Source organism: Uloborus diversus, chromosome 5, assembly GCF_026930045.1.
Source record: "Uloborus diversus isolate 005 chromosome 5, Udiv.v.3.1, whole genome shotgun sequence".
Lineage (NCBI taxonomy): Eukaryota > Metazoa > Arthropoda > Arachnida > Araneae > Uloboridae > Uloborus > Uloborus diversus.
Genome location: NC_072735.1, coordinates 20,287,824 through 20,307,749, shown reverse-complemented (window position 1 = coordinate 20,307,749; position 19,926 = coordinate 20,287,824). Strand labels below are relative to the sequence as shown.

Sequence of the window (19,926 nt, the reverse complement as noted above, 5' to 3'; positions counted from 1 at the left end):
CTGTTTTTTTTTTCCTTCGGCGACCAATACATTTTTCTCCACTTAGCAATGATTTTCAGGACAACATTTTTCATCAAAAAAAAAAAGTATATACATATGGGAATGTTTCGGCGACCCCTATCCTATGGGCTGTCCTATTTATTTATGTATTTTTATTTTTACTTTTTTAACTGCAGAATCATGAAGCATGGTTTTGTACAATCAGGGCCGCCGAGAGACAAGGCGTGGAACATGTTAGTTTGGTCGCCTGTCCTTCCTCCCATTATTCACATTTTACTCTATGCACAATGTTTTTAATTCGAGCCGAACCCATAGTTTCCGACTTGGCAGATATACGCACTCTGCGGAGAAGTGAAGAGTGTACTGTACTGAATACTTTTTTTGTGTGTTAATAAAAATGTTTCAAGTGTATATTTCCGCGGCCCTTATTTACTCTTGATAAAAGAGAATCATGGTTGTTCCTAAATTGTATTTTAAGATTACATTTTCTATTCAAATTTGACAGAAGAAATCCTTTTTGTCACTATTATTTCACTTGTTCATTTATAATTACTAATTTAATTTTTTAAAACAACGAAGAGTTTTCCTTTTTCTTCGTTAGTTGCATCGCTAAAATGAAATTGGCGGCCACACTTCTGAAAAACGGGGAGGGGGGGGGGCTTGGTAAGGCGACAGCCCTGAAAGGTACGCGGAAAAAGGATAATTAATTCTTCTATTTCTTGTTGAATGAGTTTAAATATTTTTTTCTTTCCAAAATTCAAAACTTTTATTTTCTAAATAAAAAACCATCTGGGAAAAAAATCCCCCCCCAAAAATTTTGATGGCGCAACTTGCGCCATAATCTCCCCCTGTGGGCACCCCTGGACTCAGGCGAAAGGTAAACATAGACTGCACCTTTCATTGTATGCAAAGTGGAAATTAGCAGTCAGGAATATAAAGAGAAAATTATTAGGAAACTAGAAAGTCGCCCGCCAAGGTATGACGGGTGAAAATTGCTTCTACATTTGAACGAAGCCATTGCCTGTTTGGTGATATTTTGATAGTTGAAATTGTAACCCTAACTCCAGTGGATTAACCCTCAGCTCCACTACGTAGCGTTCATTGTTGACCACTTTTTCGTTTCTTCATTCCCCTGAGATGACATAGTCTTAGTAGTAAAACAGTTAAGTTACCGGATCATGTTCAGCCTTGTCACAATAAAGCCTTTCCCTGCATGTTAAACATTACCGAAACATATTATCAAATTGTCATGCCGTGGGGCGAGTTTGATTGTTGAAACACGGGGGTTACTCGATCATCGGCTATTATATATAAGAGGATAAGAGGAGCATTCAGCCCCTTTAATGTCGTCGTGGTGAAATTAAATTACCGGGGTTTAACTAAATTTGCAAGAAACGCCGCTGTGAAAGAAAAAAAAAAAATACTAAAGAAAAAACTTGGCTGAAAGATAAACATTTCAGCTCGCCAACAGTCACGTGATTGTGGTCAGAAACGGTTTCATATTGATTATTGGCAACCTTGAAGAGTAACCCAAAGACTCAGGCCACAGAGCGAAGTCAATAAGTTTGACTTTGCTCTGTGACCAGGGGTGCTCCGATGGGAGGTCACTGTGACCAGGATCGCCTCGATGGGTAGGTCACTGTAAAGAGGGGCACCTTAAATTTTTAAGGAAATTTTTGGGAGGTCACTGTGACCTTTCAAAAATTTCCTTATTCGGCAAATTTTTTCTGAAGTTTCAGAGAAATGGGGTGGTTTCCTTCGGTCAAAAGTACTACTTTTAGTCATTGAAATGGATAGAAATTACATATACCCAGAAAATACTTTCATTTTCCCAACAGTTTTTTTTAAATTAATTTTTTAAAATGTCTGATTTTTCAAACGAGGCGTGGTCTGTAAGACGTCACAAATGATGCAATTTGGCGCAACTTTCTACTACGTTTCCACGTTATGATAATCAAGCAGCTAATTAAAATTGCGCTCTACGCTTGCTCAACCGTATCGTTGCCAATACACGTGAGTAAAGATGCGAATTAAATATTTTGTTCTGTGAATGGCAACATTGAATGGCATTTCATCATTTGTGATGTCACACTACAGAAGTGTAAACAATGAAAGCGCACCGATTTTAGTATTTTTTTAAAAAATATTAAACTTAAATAAATTATTTAAAAAATGGTCAGATCCTATGTTTTTAAGCATGCTCTTTCAGAAAAAAAAAATACTTTTAAAATTTTGGAAACGACCCCATTATTATCATTCGGCGAAATTTGAAGTCCCACTCGGGAAAATTATCATCACTCGGCAAAATGTGGAGTTCATTCGGCAACTTGAGAATTTCCGCTCTCCCAAAAATTTAAGTTCGGAGCTGCCCTATCTGTGACTCGCTCTATTTTGCTTCTATTCGTACGTAATTATTAGTAGAGAATTCCCCGTAATTAGGCAATTTAAATCGACCCTCGCGAGTATGCTACGCCCTGAGACAGCATCAGCGCTATCACCCTCATTTTTGATTCCGCAATGGCACACCACTGCCAGCGTATTTTGGCACCGATATCTGAACTACAAAAGGCTACGAGAACGTGAAAGTCCTACAAGAATGAATACGCTTGCATCGTAAAATTTGTCACAACCCTTCGCTCCCCTTCTGACAAAAGAAGGCATGTGTGATCACAAAAGAACCGTTCCGTTGGATAACAACGCGTGCAACCGTCTCTAGGGGGATCGATTTTTTCGTTGCACAACAAGCTTTTCTCTCGATTCTCGAAATACATACAGCAGTATTAGCAGAAGAATATTTCATTTTCCGGTTTATATGAACAGGGCCTGACTACCGCACAGGTCTGGACCTGGGGCCCTATCTTCCTAAGGGGCCCCAAATTACTTGAAGAATTATGAATAAAAAATTAAAAAACGCAAAGTAATTATGGAATCAACAACGCATATAATTCAAAATGAACAGCACAAACTGAAATTAATTTGAAAACGCGAAGTAACATTATAATTAACAACGCAGATAATTCAAAATGAATAGCACAAACTGAAATTATTTTGAAAACGCGAAGTAACATTGGAATTAACAACGCAGATAATTCAAAATGAATAGCACAAACTGAAATTGTTTTGAAAGCGCGAAGTAACATTGGAATCAACAACGCAGATAATTCAAAATGAATAGCACAAACTGAAATTATTTTGAAAACGCGAAGTAACATTGGAATTAACAACGCAGATAATTCAAAATGAATAGCACAAACTGAAATTATTTTGAAAACGCGAAGTAACATTGTAATTAACAATGCAGATAATTCAAATTGAATAACAAAAATAATTCAAAATAATCGCGTTTGAAATTATTTTGAAAGCGCGAAGTGACGTTAGAATCAAGAAAAAAAGGTAATTAAAAATGAATAACACAAATGGAAATTATTTTAAAATCGTAAAGTAACAATAGAATCAACAACGCACTATATTCAAAACGAATAACACCAAACTGAAATTTTCTTAAAATTCAAGTGCGAAGGGTTTGTTTTTCCACCTGCCTCTGAAAATTCTCCTCGAAATCGGAAAGCTATAGGATCGTAAACACGTGCGCAAATAAACGTAAATAAACAATTTTCGTACTTACCGTGTTTTATTACATTAGCGATATTTACTGTGCAAACTCCATCTTGTTGATCTGGTTAGTTTTATCTGTAAGTCGAAAAGTTGTAAAATTAGACATAAGTGGACGATTTCCTGGAAATTCGACGAAAGTTAGAAAGTTTATTCCTGCAAAAGAAAACATTTGTGTAACTAATTTTGTTCAAAGTTTGTCCTATAAAACTTAGTTTTACAAGCAATATGAACTATAAAAATTTCAATAAAAACGTTTGATTTAAAAAGCTTTAAAAAAATCGTACTTTATTTTAAGAATTTAATTGGGACCCTAGAGTTTGGATTGCTGTAGAACTTTTTTCTTGGAACACGTTGGTAGTGCATTTTTTATTTTTATTTTTTATAAGTACAAGATTTAACATTAACAATTTTTTTTCCTCCATTTCATTACACTTCCAATTTTTTTTTTTGAAAATCTCATATAAAACGAGGGTTGAAACTATTTTGCTTTTTTTTTTTGGGGGGGGGGAGGGGGGAGTGGAGGTTAGAGAGTGGGTTTTTGATTATATTACATCACAAATTTAAATTACTCTTATCTATTTATTTCCTTGAAAAATGAAAGGAAAACTAAGCGAACCTTTTGAACATTTGTTACACACAAAATTTATTAATAAATTCCTGCCATCAAAAACACCAAATAAAATTTTTCTTACTGTGAAAATGACTGTTCTTCTAAATCCAAAATGATTGTTTTGCAGGTTTTCCTCAGAAATGATGCTGCTGGTCGGCACAGCCATGATGACGGTATCCATGGCTTCCATTCCGCTGTGCAACGCTCTGTGGGCCCTCGTTATGGTTTTGGCAGTCATGGGATTCTTCATGGGCACTATAGACACGGTAGCAAACGTTTCCATGATATGCATCTACGGCAAAGATGTATCTCCCTTTCTACAGGTGCTTTTTCAGCTCTTCTTATTCTGTTTTTATGTCAATGCTTCTTCTGCTCTTGCACAATATTATATTTTTCATTAAGGCTTTTTCAGCTGCTGCACACATTCTATTTTTTGTTAATGCGTTTTCAGCTCTTGCACACTATTCTATTTTTCGTTAATTCGTTTTCAACTCTAGCACACTATTCTATTTTTCGTTAATGCTTTTTCAGTTCTTGCACACTATTCTATTTTTCGTTAACGCTTTTGCTACTCTTGCACACTATTCTGTTTTTCGTTAATGCTTTTTCAGCTCTTGCACACTATTCTATTTTTGGTTAAGGCTTTTTCAGCTCTTGCACACTATTCTATTTTTCGTTAATGCTTTTTCAGCTCTTGTACACAATTCTGTTTTGCGTTAATGCTTTTCAGCTCATGCACACTATTCTATTTTTCGTTAAGGTTTTTTGAGCTCTTGCACACTACTCTGTTTTCCGTTAATGCTTTTTCAGCTCTTGCACGCTGCATACTATTCTATTTTTGTTAATGCGTTTTCAACTCTTGCACACTATTCTATTTTTCGTTAATGGTTTTCAGCTCTTGCACGCTGCCTACTATTCTATTTTTATTAATGCGTTTACAACTCTTGCACACTATTCTATTTTTCGTTAAAGGTTTTTCAGTTCTTGCACGCTGTTCTATTTTTTGTTAATGCTTTTTCAGGTTTTGCACGCTATTCTATTTTTCGTTAATTAACATAAATTTAAGTTATGCTTGAAGTTTCGACCTTGTAAATCGTATACATTACATGATGGCATTTCACAAGGTGTTCAAAAAGAGTTACCACAAAATCGGAGTTCTTTTGGAAATATTCTTGTTTGACTTGATTGGTAAAGTTACCCTGATTTGGTCGAAACCCTCTTTGAACATCATGGTGAATGCGTGTTTGTCATTAAAACCTATAATCAGTTCACTACTTTTTTGCTAGCTTCTTTTCGGAATCTACAATCAGCTGTTTTCGGTTTTTATACATTGCCAAACAGGCAGAACATTACTAATTGAACAGTAACGAAAACTGACAGTTTAACTTCCGTATTACTCAGAAGCTTATTTTAACAAAGCGTAAATAAAATAACATGTTTTTTTTTTTTAAAATACTCAACTTGATAGTTATGTACACTTTTTGCAATTACGAATTTCTCAACTTTCGATTTAAACAAAGTTTTTTTTTTGTTCATTCCTTATTTCAAACATTAGTACATTCTGTTGTCTGAGTACCTGTGACACCAGAAAATCAAGATTTTTTTTTTCACCACCAACCTAAAATTATATTGTAAATTTTGCGAGATCATTTTGTTTTATATAGTAGTGTTGGCAGAATCCAACTGCAAATTTCTACATAATTTTAATACATATCTTATTGTATTATGTGTTCTTTCAGGCAATCCATTTTTTCTATGGAGTGGGTGCCTTCATCAGCCCAATGATTGCGCAGCCCTTCTTGCTGAATGAGGATTGCAGCCCATTCCTGTCCAATGCCACGGAATCTTTTTTTCCAGACACTGAGAACGAGACTTTACCAGCAGCCACGCTTGAAGAAGCTAGAAGCATGACACACATAGATTACGTTTTTTTCATTATGGCTCTTACCATGGCAAGTATTTCATAAATACAGATTGACATGTCTTTGCAAAATTTCCCGGGCATAGTTTATTCCACAAGATTTCCCGGTTATAGTTTATTACAGAAAATTTCGCTTAGTAATCATTTAGTTTCACATAATCGATATTTCCTACACGTACTTAAATTTTTCCTTTCGCATTAACATTGCTACTTTTGCATTTTAAGCTAAAACAAATTGCTACCACTGTTGTAATCGCAAAATTAAGTAACAAAGAAGGACGAGTTTCTCGTGAAAATTGCAGAGTGTTTGAGTGCTCAGAGAAATTTCTTTAGAGCGCAGAAATGGAACTACACCACATAACAGATTTATAGCATGTAAATATATATATATAGGCATGTAAAAATATGTAAAGAAAATTTGTAGAAACGAAGGATTTATTTCAGGACTATATATAGAACAAAGATTATATTCAGTATCTGTGCATTTGATTTTAAGTTTTGTTAATTTTCACAGGAAAAAAATAAAACAAGAAGTCTATAAAAATATAAAGCATCAAGGCTGTTCAAGAATCATTCATAAACTACAGAACACAGACTATATGCAGTATCTGTGTATTTGAGTGAAGTTTGTAGATTTTTACAAAAAAAAAAAAAAATTAAAACCAGAAATAATCAAAAATATTAGGCATGTTCAAAAATCATTCATAAACTTTATATAATAGGGAAGTTTTCGATTTTTCAATTTTATCTTTATATGATAGAGTAACATGTATGCACATCATAGGTGAAAAAATTTTTGCGATACGATAAGTAGTTTTTCTTTAAATTAATTTTTAAAGTTCAAGCGCTTGTGACGTCAAATGGCACAAGATGTGACATCATGCGCTCTTCCGCGGCGGGAGAAGCCGAAGGACGTGCAGTTGACTTCGAAGACAAAACGTAAGGCTTACCTCCTCGTATTTAACTCGTCGCGTTTCTGGAACATTAAACCTCTCATCCCTCTCGGAAATATTCGAATACCATCATTGACGTTACTTGAGGAAGATTATTAGATTGTGCTTTAACGAATCCGGTCTCCATAGTGTGTTCAAAAGGATTATTGAATTTCTAAAAAATAAAAATATCATGGCACCCAAAATGTCCGTAGCGAAAACAAGGGATCTTCGGCGGCAGGCTGCCCATTAAAAATTCATTAAAAATCCATCACGGTGTTTTAAAATTCGGCGATGGTGAATTTTTTAGTTTTGAGGGTCAATTAACAATATCCAATAGTCAAAATATGAACATTTAATAGGCTGCAACTTCCCTATTAAAAAGCTAACAAGATGTTAAAACATACTTCGATTTCGGATTGGATGCAAGTGCGATTTTTATAGACTGGATCAAATTTAATACTGCATCGCACAAAATATCATCCCATACTTTAAATACAGTAAAATTTAATTCTTGTATACAACAGTAAAAAGTAGCCCATCTTTACATGTAGGTTATCTCAATTTATTCCTTAAGTTTTGTCAGGAGTTTAAGCTGAGATAATATGAAGGCCGAGTGGAGGACTTCGGTAACATGCCGCAAAACATGAATTCAAAATAGCTTTTCAAATTTGAAAGTCAAGCAAATAAATCGGCTTATCCATCTCAGAATCAGATTCTCTTCCATTTCCAGTTTCAGGTTTGTAAAATAAGTATCACTGTTTTGTAGGTGCCGGTGGTTTTACTTGCCTTTACTTTGGTAGGCAAGAAGCACTGCTTACAGTGGCTTGGTGGACAGGCTCCAGAACTAGAAAATAAATTGAGCAGAGAGTATGAGAATATGGGAGGTGAGTACAAAAAATTTATGCATACATTTTCAATGTGCACTGAAACTTACTTTAACTGTCACTTTCAAAGAGTGCAACACTTATTAGCTTCAAAATTGTTGGCTGTTTAGTAAGCATAGACGCGCAATAACTCCCTCGTAGTTCAGGTTATTCATTGTTACGAATGAGCTTGACGGCTTGATAAGTAAGTGTCCTCTAACGAGATGTTTTAGTATATTTGTACAGTGCTGGTAAAAAAAAAATAAATAATTGCATCTCCCTCGCATTTTCACAACGATGGGATTATGTGAGAAGTTTTGGTCGACCGATTAACGATGAATGTATGTGAAATTCTGCAAAACTTATGAAATAAACATTTAACAGCAGGAATCCGATAATTGTTTACGTAGATCGGGGCTGCTTCTGGACCAAGGCAAGCTGCTGACACCATGCTCATTTTTCTATTTCTGAACCTGCGTGTGAGTTTAGAGAAAAAAAATTACTTAACCCCATGTCAATTTAAGTCTAATGGCAGAATAAAGGTTTTTAAATTGTTATTTACCAGTTTTGCCCTATGGCACGCAGCAGAATCATCCTGGAAAACGACGTTTGCAACTGAAGTAAAGTGATCCCGGATAGTAGGAAAGAATTTCTCCTCCAAAATGCCAATATACACCTGAGCGTTTACTGCTTCTTGCACGAAGTGAAGCCCACCAACTCCTTGATCAGAAATACATCCCCAAATCATCTGGGATACGGGATGCTTGACTATGTGTTGAATGCAGTCAGGATGATATTCCTCTCCGCGGGTGATGCATTTTTTTTTTTTTTTACCACTACTGTATTGTAAATTGTGCTTCAATGGACCTTACCCGCGGTGATTGTTTTCTTAAGTCCGTAGATTTTTTGGTCGCACATATTGCTTTATTTCTTAATTCTTTGGTTGTTTAGTCCCCCCGGCCCTATCACAAATGTTGAGAGGGAAACAAAAATGAATTGATAATATAAATTAAGTGTGGGGAAAAAAGAGAAAAAAAACTTTGTTGCGCAGCAACAAAGTTTGCGCTTTGAACAGCAATTTCCTGTGACAGCTACTTGCATCCCGAATCTTAAAACATTTCCCCCATATAGCGTGGCTCTGATAAGTTGAGCTGTGACCTTGACAATGGTTATTTCTTTTCGTGGAGTGCAGTGACGAGCTATTGGCACGGATTTGAGTATGAATACTTTGCAATACTACTACGAAAGTAATCCAATTCGATTCAGCGCCAATTACCCTTCCCTACTGCCCCTCAAAGAGGTAAACATTGTCAAAGTCACTACTCAACTTAACAGAGCCATACCATAAAGAGCGTTCCTTGAAATCCCAAAACAAGTGTATACGATTTATTTTACAATTTTTTCCGCTACAACGAAGTTTCCATATACTTGGGCTTCTACTCAAAGGGTAAATGTTTATTATTTAGAAAAATCCAATGATATCCCGTTACAACGAATACCAGTACAACGAAACAATCATTTCAACGAATTAAATTTTCCGCTCCGTTTTAATTACCAATGCATTACTTAAATTTCATGGCAACGAAATTCCCTTTACAACGAAAAAAATTAGCGGTACCTTGAAATCTGTTGTAACTGGATGCTAATAAATGTCACTGTGTGCTAATAAAAAATTAGTTAAATTCACTCCTTAGTTTATTGATCCGACATTTTTATAGGGGATAATGACAGTTCAGACCACATTCCTAAAAGCCAACTTCAAATAGTGGTTGTGACTGTTCTATCTGCAATTCTCATGTTCCTTTACGATGGATTACAGGTAAGAGTATTCATTGTTGCTGAGCACGCACATTGAGCATTTTTCTTTTTTCAGCCAATACTGAATAGTTTCGAAATAAAAAGTAAAATTAGCATAAGTTAAAAAAGTATGTAAAAGAAAAATTCTCTGTGCATGTGAGTAAATGTATAATTGCGTAATTATATGAATTGGCATAATATTCTCTTATCTTATAGGCGGCTTATGGCGGATATATTTACACTTATGCTGTAAAAGGGCCGACAAAATTCCATAGATCTGACGCTGCATATCTCAATGCTCTTTTCTGGGTAAGATTTAAACGTGATTTGCTTTTCTTTGTATATATATATATATATATATATATATATATATATATATATATATATATATATATATATATATATATATATATATATATATATATATATATATATATATATATATATATATATATATATATATATATATATATATATATATATATATATATATATATATATATATATATATAGGGTCTGGTGGGGTAAAGTGGTCATAAAATCGTAGGTTTTCAACTTAGGTGGATAATAAAAACAATAAATTCTTTAAACACTTCAACTTTTTTTGTTGTTATTTTACATTGCATTATTAAAGAACACGGTACATTGCATTTCCGGAAAAAAATATTGAATTTAAGTAGTTTTATAACACTTTCATTTCCCTTTGTATTTATGACCACTTTCCCCCATGGGATGGGGGAAAGTGGTCATAGCATGGGGTAAAGTGGTCATAGTTAAAAAAAAACTGCAAAACCGTTACAAATAACCCTAATTTTTGTATATTTCGGTTATTTTTATAGTTACAAGTATATGTACGAGTATATACGGGTATACACGAGTCTACTATACGTATCGTGTAGACATGAGTAAACATGTTCATATATGAATAGATACATGTATACATCAGATGCATGCACATGCTTACTCAAGTATATACGTGTATACACGTATATACTCACGCATGTATACCTGATTACCTATAGGAGTGTTATACGTGTCTACACGAGTATATACGTATCACGTCATAAGTAAAGCGTAGAAAAGAACATCATATGCGTGTTTTGCGCTTGTATCTCGAGTATATGCGTGCATACCTGAGTATATACGTGTACAGTCGACGTATATACGCATATATAAGTGTACACACATACTTATACGAGTATACATGAGTTAATTCGTGGATATATCCAGTGCGTGTTTGTACGTGTCTACTCACGTAAATATATAGGAAAGCACGAGTATATTCGTAGGTTTACGTGTAAACGCGATTATATACCTGTTAGACGTATATATGTGCATTTACGTATATACACCAGTACATGTATCCACGTATATCCACGAGTATATCCGCTAATATACATGTATGCTTACAGAATGAATCCAAGATTTTTTGCAAGTGAAAAAGTGGTGTGAAAGGGGAGGATAAGAAGCAAAGAATCATAAGGAACTTATGGTCGCTGACGCGCTACATGCACAAAAGGTCAGAAACTGACGTTAGCAAAAGAGGTCACAAATTTGTTACACAAAGATGATTTTACCCGACATTTTAGTTTTTAAGACATATTTAGAGCAGTTGTTAAAAATTACGGCCTGTAGCAGTTCTAATACACGCATGCAACGAAGGTGCAGCGACTGATGAAAGTTTTTCAAAAGTCTCGTAATTGCAACAGAGTGATTGCGATGCATGTATTACAGCTGCCGGCCGCAAATTTCATCAATAACTTTAAAATTTTCTTAAAACCTAAAATGTTGTGTAAAAGTGTCTTTGTATAATAAATTTGTGACATGTTTTGCATCCATCAGTTTCTGGCTTTGCGTGCATGTAGCGCGTCAGCCTTGAGTTTGATTCTGGATGTTTCTTATGATTCTTCCTTCTTATCCTCCCGTCTAACACCTTTTAATAATTTGACCAAGAGTTTAGACTCACCCTGTATACATTGTATGCAAGTGTCTACTCGAGTACGTACGCGTATATACGTGTCTCCCTGAGTATATAATTGTTCGTATATATACGAGTATATAAGCGGGAATATACGTGTATAGTCGAATGTATATCTGTATAGATAAAAAATACTTGCAGGTACCCAAATACGTGTTTATTGGTGCATTTATGTGAATACGTATATATACGTGCCTACGCGAGTATATACGTATACATACGCATATACTCGTATATTTAACCCTGTTCATTGTAAAAACAATACATATTAAGTGAAATTAATATTTAATTTATATCTGCCTTATACTTAAAGATTTAGTGACTTTAGAAGAACAATATTCGTTAAGCCTAATATTATGACCACTTTACCCCATCTTACTTAAATTGTTCTAACAAATTATTCAAAATAGATTCAGCTAACTGCTAATGAGTAAGAGTTCTTGAGACATGTAGGAAGCTTCTTGTGCAGTCAATCTGTTCATAATTCTAACAAACAAAATTTCCCAAGGAAGTTAAAAATGGTGTTTAGATTTTAAGAATTTTCATATTTACGCAAAATATTTTTTTTTACCAAATAAAATTTTGCCAGTTGTAAAATTTTGTATTCAAAATATAGTTTATAAATGCACCACCCTAAAATAAAATTTTCACATTTATTCGAACATTAATTTCCAAGCTATAGCCATTTATTTGAATTATGACCACTTTACCCCATTGACCACTTTCCTCCACCAGACCTTATATATATATATATATATATATATATGCTGAGCAGCGCCCTCTGAACGGCGGATCGACCCGAATATAAATATACGGCTGTAGCGAGGCGTGTGTGAATGCTAGAGTAAACGTTAACTGAATCTTTACTATGCCTCTTCGACGAAAGAAAGCGAAATTTGAGCAAATTTCGGAGTTTGAACGGGGCAAAATCGTCGGCCTTCGTGAAGCTGGATTGTCTTATCGTGCAGTAGCCGCTCGTGTGCAGCGTAACAGCAGCACAATCATGCGTGTTTGGAAGCAGTGGACGGACGAGGGTCTGACAGCTCGGAAATCCGGGAGTTAACCTCTTAAGGAACTTCCTTAAGAGGTTTTCCATCTCCAGCTCAGTCACTTTCCTATGACGGGCTAATGAGTGATAATAAGCACGAAACTGCAGTCCTCGGCTGGAAATAACTGAGATGGCGGTGTATTTCATGTATTTCTGCTTTAGCCCTTGCTAATGGGCGGTAATTTACTGAATATAGCATGACTTGCCTTCAATCTTCGAGTTGAACCGAACCATTGCTTTGGTCACTCGTCTGGTCTGTGCTTATTCTTTATTAGTTACAGTGAAACCTATATAAGTTGACCACTCGCGGTGTACTACTTTAGTGGTCAACTTAAACAGGTGGTCAACTTACAGAGGTTGGTTTATATGATAAGGGCTAATTCCATGCCTGAAAAAAGCGGTCAACTTACAAGGGTGGTCAACTTCACAGGTTTTACTGTACCAGTTTGTTTGGCACTTTTGGCTTCCTTAAGAGGTTTTCCATCTCCAGCTCAGTCACTTTCCTATGCCGGGCTGATGAGTGCTAATAAGCACGAAACTGCAGTCCTCGGCTGAAATGACTGAGCTGGCGGTGTATTTCATATAGATCACAGTCTTAGGCGAAAACTTTTCCAATCCTTGTGCAGAACAGATGTCCCTGAAACGAATTCACTTTTATTTGGGATAAAATATATTTGAATCATTCTTCAAAAAGTGTACCTTTTCTATCACACGCCTTTTACAGTAAAATCTTTAAGGAACAATTCATTTAACAATGCTTTTTAATTTTATCAAAAGTATATCTATTTAAACCTGCCAACAATTTTTTAATAATAATTTTTATTTTAGTATATTTTTGGTTCACAAGTCACAACATGTGAATTCTCAACTCCGTGGCATGTCACAAACCTTGTGTGACTGTTTATATTGCTCAATAACTTGTTCAATTAAAAGTATATATGTTTTCATTGATTATTCCTTTCACAAGTGTCTCAAATGCTAATTATTTAAGTATATTTAATTTTTTATTATTGTGTTTTAGTTTGTTTTAGTAGGATAAGAAATCATGTCACACAATAAATTCTCACCTTTGTTACCTAAATTCAAAATGCCATTCCTCATTAACACGTGGCAGTGGTGACATCAAATTTTATTTTCCATGATACAAGGGAGCTCCCTTGTTTATTTTCAACCATAATTGAAGTTATGAGATTTTTGTCAACAAATAAAATAATAGATTTGGCTTCAAAAACTTAATATGGGTATTCTGACTTCTCACCTCGGTGAACTTGAATTTCAGGGATGAAAATTAATGTAAAAAAAGAAGTGAACAAGTTTTCACCTCCGTGACAGACTTTATAAATGTCATTATTTCTGAGGTGAAAATAAATAATGGAGAAGAAATACATCAATAATAGCATTCTACCAAAATTATAAACTGCCAGTATATCCTCAAATTTACTAAATACTATTTTTTAACATACATTTGAAACTACTAACTAAGCCGTACTTTAATTGAGAGCTTAATATTATATTCCCACTAATCATTAAATTAGCTGATTGTTTGTACAATGAACAAAATTACTACTTTGATATTAAATTGTCGAGTTTTAAATATTAAAAGTTTTTCTTTTTTTTTTTTTAAATTTCTATGAACAAGGTATTTTTTCATTTATTTTTATTTATGAGTAAAATAATTAGAACGTAGCTGGGCCATTGTTTATGGTTACTTCTTGTAGGTAACATTTTCATGTAAGAACGAAAAAAAAAAAGAAAACAAAAGGTTTCGAAATTGAAAAACATTTGCGTTCAAAAGCTACGTTTTCTGGAGAATGACCCATTTACTTGGGGAGAAGAATAATTATTTTCAGCGCTTACATATTTAACGTATATTTGGTAGAAAAAAATATTTTGCGTGAAAAGAAGTGTGGTTGGTAAAGAAACATAGTATTTTATGATTGAAAAAGTAGCTGTTCTGTCACAATATAAGTTTTGAGGAGGGGGGGGGGGGAGTGAAGTAGAGCAGTATTCAAATGCACATGCTCTGACGAACAAAACTTCTTAACTTTTCACTAAGTTACAGAAATATGAATATATGGTGTAGCCCGTAGAGTTTAGAGGTGCAATTTTAATACAATCAACTTATAAAGCTTGTTGTCTTGAATCTGTTAAGTCCATTCTTAAACTTTTTCACTTTTTCTTTTCTAGGGTATGTTTGCTACAGGAAGATTGCTATCAATAGCATTAGCAACAAAGCTTTCACCGTCTTTTATGCTTTTTTGGAACATCGTAAGTAAAAATATTATAAAATCACTTTGAAGCTCTTTCCCACAAGTTGCTCGGTAAATTTTTGAAGCTTTCAGTTGAAAGGTTTTCTCACAAACCATTTTCAGTGACTCAATTTTTCCAATATTTAATAAGTGTATCGTCAATTACAAGAAATCGTAATCGATTATGATTACAAGCATGAAAAAAGGAGATGACGTTAATGATTACGATTACAATCATTTGCTAAAAAGTAATCATGATGGTGTCCCCCAGTTTCGCCGACACCAAATTTCCTTCCTCCGTTTCTCAGTTTCAATCTTACCTTTTGATATATGTAAGGGGAGAGGAAATTTTGAATGTCGGCAAAGCGGGGGATAAACCATTACGATTGGTAAAAATGTAACTGATTTCAATTATGATGCGCCGATTACGATTACAGAAAACATATTATTAGATGCACACACATATTAATCGATTACGATTATGAGGTGAATGATGCGTGCATTTGTCAAACTTTTTCAACATTAGTTTGACGAACAATTTGGGCTATTTTTCATACTGTGAAATTCATTTTACTTAAAGATTGACCCTTAAGAAAATTTATACTTTTCCAGATTGGCTGTAGCGTCGGACTTCTACTAATGTTGGCACTGCGATACAGTCAAGTGATGCTGATCCTTGGAACATGCATGCTTGGAATTTTCATGAGTAGTGTATTCCCCACAGCGCTTTCTCTCACAGAGCAATACATCCATGTCACCCGTAAGTAATTTAAAGCTTTAAAAGAAAAAACAATGATGAGGAATATTTTTAAAAAAGTTGTCTTGTTTAAGTTTAAAATCGTGATGCTGGTACTTCCTCACCCATAGCAAAGCTGGACCAGGTCCAAGAGTCCAAAAATATTCAAAAAGTCCAGAAAAAATCGTATGCAGCGTTGTTGCAACTTTATTAAAAGAAAGTAATTTTTTGGTGGGCTCTTTGTTGTTTACTGATATGTTCTAACGTTAAAAATTAGTTTTCACATTACTATCAGAAGCGGCATGCATATACCATAGTTACCATAAGAGCGCTCAACGGCGGTATATAATGTATACCATATTTGTCGTTATATCGCTCATCAGGGGTATGCCAATGTACCATATTTGTTACGATATCGCTCATCAACATGTATGTGCAACGTTTATACCCTAATGTCGCTCATCAGCGGCTTGTATTTGTACCATATTTGTAATAATATCGCTCATCAACATGTATGTGCAACGTTTATACCCTAATGACGCTCATCAGCGGCTTGTATTTGTACCATATTTGTTACGATATCGCTCATCAACATGTATGTGCAACGTTTATGTCCTAATGTCACTCATCAGCGGCTTGCATTTGTACCATATTTGTTTAAATTTCGCTCATCAGTGGTACGTAATGTATCACATTTGTCAGGATATCGCTTATCAACGATATACAGGGTGTTCCGTTTTAACCTGCAATATCTTTATTTTCGCAACCGTTATTCCTAGATGCATACTTTCAACTGCGAAAATGTTCAAAATCAGATGCGAAGTTAAGACATTGAAAGTTTGAAGTAAAAATAAAAATAAGTCAAAAAATACAAAATTTAATTTTTTTATGCGAACTCTAGGTACTCTAACTAATATTTAGGGAAATAATCTCCATTGAAAACTGTTACTGACTCAAAAAACTTGACATTTGTGCGACAAAATATCAAGGAGGTATTCCATTTCTAAGTTTTAAGGGTCCATACAGAAGATGAGAGTGGAACTTATCGCCCTTTCAGAAGAATGACAGGTCGTCAAAGTAAGAAAAGCAAGGTATTTATAATTTTCATTGTAATTAAAAAATAAATGCATATGTCATGCCGTGATACGCAAAAACATACCACAAAACCTCGAACAATTTGAAAAACCACTCTGTACACACATATAATTCCAAACACTTGTTAACCGCTATATTTTCCCCCAAAAGGCGTTATTGATGGCGAGTGAAAAAGTGGTGTAAGTCACAAAACGCTGCCGTTTCATATCTCGGTGAATATCAGTCGTACTAATGTCAAACTTTTTGTGTTGGAATTATTTTTCAACGGAGATTATTCCCTTAAATATAAGTTAGGGGACCTAGGGCCCGTATAAAAAAAATAAAAATAAATTTCGTATTTTTTGACGTATTTTTAATTTTACTTCAAACTTTCAACGTCTTAACTCTGCCTTTGAATTTGAACATTTTTGCAATTGGAAGTATACATATCGGACTAACGGTTGCGAAAATAAAGGTCTTGTACGTTAAAACGGAACACCCTGTATATGTGTAATGCTTATGCCATGATGTCGGTCATCAACAGCTTGTATTTGACTAAATATTGTTTATCAGTGGCATGTATTTGTACCATTTGCCTTAATATCGCTCATCAGCGGCATGTGTTATCACACTTGCTTTAATATCGGTCATCAACACGGGATGGAAGAGTATAATGTCCGCCATAATATCGCTCATCAGCGGCATGTGTACCATTTCTGCCATAATGTTACATTTATAATGCTGGCCGATATTTTTATCTTCCTTTACTTTCACAAAAAATACCTCGTCCATGATTATTTTTAGTGCTTGTACTTTTAACACATTAAATCTCTTCTTTTTCTTGTTTATAGCCAGTACAACCAGTTTTCTGGTATTTGGAGCTGCAGTCGGAGAAATGACACTTCCTGTTATAGTTGGTCACGTAAGATATTTTAACATTCTCTTTTTACCACAATATGCTTTATAGAAAAACCCAAAATAGAATAAATGCATTTATACATATACAGGGTTAGCATAAAATAATATCCCGGTTTTAAAAATTTATATTTTATGAACTATTACACTTACCACTATAAATGATACATCTTCTTTATCTTCTTTATCTTCACTAATAATAAAGCTCAAAGTCTCTCTGTCTGGAGGATGTCTGTAGGATGACTGGATCTCTGTGACGCGCATAGCGCCTAGACCGTTCGGCCCGATTTTCATGAAATTTGTCACAAAGTTAGTTTTGTAGCATGGGGGTGTGCACTTCGAAGGGATTTTTCGAAAATTCGATGTGGTTCTTTTTCTATTCTAATTTTAAGAACATTTTCCGGAGCAAAATTATCATAAGATGGACGAGTAAATTACGAAATTATCATGACGTGGAATGGGAGAGCGAATGAACATAGCCAATAGGCGAGAAATTCGTCATCCATTATTTGTAAATATACAGGCGAACCGAATGACCTTTAAAATTTTAACTACGGGCAAAGCCGTGCGGGTACCACTAGTTACTAATGCTAAAGCTGAAAGTCTCTCTGTCCGGATCTCTGTCTGTCTGTCAGGATCTCTGTGACGCGCATAGCAACTAAACCGTTCGACCGATTTTCATGAAATTTGGCACAAAGTTTTATAGCATGGGGGTGTGCACCTAGAAACGATTTTTTAAAAATTCGATGTGGTTCTTTTTCGATTCCAATTTTAAGAACAAAATTATCCTAAGATGGACGAGTAATTTACGAAATTATCATAACGTGGAACTGTAACATGGGCACAAGCCAATTGGCGAGATACGAAATTATCATAACGTGGAACCTTACCATGGGTACAAGCCAATTGGCGAGAAAATTCACCATACATTATTTGTAAATACACAGGCGAACCAAAAGACCTTTTAATTTTTCTATTACGGGCAAAGCCGTGCGGGGTACCACTAGTAGTTTATAAAATATATATTTTTAAGACCGGGATATTCTTTGATGCTAACTCTGCACATAATTAATTGCACTTTTTGTTTCAGGTGTTTTACTTGTCTGGACCAACGAGCTTCCTCGTAATCGGAATGATACTGTGTTTTATCTCCACCATTGTGTACATGTCACTGTGGTTAGCAGGACTGACCTTACTCAAGCCTGAAAGTAAGGGTTAGTTTTCTTTACATACGCGATTTCAAAAAATATCTCTCAACGGTTGTTACGCACAGTAAAGTTGTATATTTTAAGAGTAGCAAAAACTATTTGACAATGATTTAGTCTATTATCTGGACCAGTGGCGCACACAGTAATTTTTCAAAGTTCGTGGAGGGGGGGGGGGGGGGTCGATGATCAAAGGTCCATCATTCTCATACTATACTCTAACACGCATCCAATCATATTTGTTTGTTTTTATCGATTGCTGACAACAAAAAACATCTCAAAACAACCATTGAATAAATATACTTAGCATTAGTTAACAAAGTTAATTTAATAATAAGAAATAGCTGATTAAAATACCAGAAAGTACAAGAGTGAATGTACTTACTTTCATAATTAAAAATACTCATAATTAAAAATAAAAACAGCGAAGCAAAATCAGCGTTACAGAACAGTTTATTTTCACATAAAGATCGATTTTGCAAGGGGAGAAAGATAAAATAAATTTTATTTTTCACAAATTAAAAGTGAAATTATTGTTATTTTTGATTGGAATTATTTTTCGTTCCACATACACAGCATTATAGCCAATAAAAAAAAAGCTCAAGGTCGACGGGAGGGGTTCGGACCCCCTTGTGTGAGCCACTGATCTGGACCATTCCATGAAAAAACGGGCATTTTTTCGCTCACGTGACACTTTATGTATTGCATTAAAAATAATAGTTTAAATTGGTAATGAGCAAAATTTTGTTGCATGAGAAATCATAATCGTATGTGTTCTTTCTTAAGCAAAACATTTTGTTCATCCCCTTTTAAAATTATTACTTTTTTGATGAAATGTATGAGCTGACACGAGCGGGACAAAGTAGCGGCTTTTTAGTGGAAGGCTACCACGTAAGAATACAAGCTACACAGTAGGGTGGTTCGAAAAACATCGATTTCTTAATTTTAGAATCGTGTTACCTCTCAAAAGTTGTAATTTG

General features: G+C 34.7%; 1 protein-coding gene across 1 annotated transcript in view; it reads left to right on the top strand.

Annotated features, from left to right (window-relative positions):
* The window catches only part of LOC129222824 (major facilitator superfamily domain-containing protein 4A-like), a 64,886-nt gene that overhangs the window by 31,840 nt on the left and 13,120 nt on the right, over positions 1-19,926 (top strand). The window contains exons 2-10 of the mRNA XM_054857375.1: positions 4,353-4,548; positions 5,965-6,177; positions 7,848-7,965; positions 9,663-9,763; positions 9,958-10,050; positions 14,955-15,035; positions 15,629-15,776; positions 17,678-17,748; positions 18,832-18,949. Of these exons, the coding sequence (XP_054713350.1) occupies positions 4,353-4,548; positions 5,965-6,177; positions 7,848-7,965; positions 9,663-9,763; positions 9,958-10,050; positions 14,955-15,035; positions 15,629-15,776; positions 17,678-17,748; positions 18,832-18,949 (1,139 nt within the window). The remainder of the gene's footprint in view (positions 1-4,352; positions 4,549-5,964; positions 6,178-7,847; positions 7,966-9,662; positions 9,764-9,957; positions 10,051-14,954; positions 15,036-15,628; positions 15,777-17,677; positions 17,749-18,831; positions 18,950-19,926) is intronic.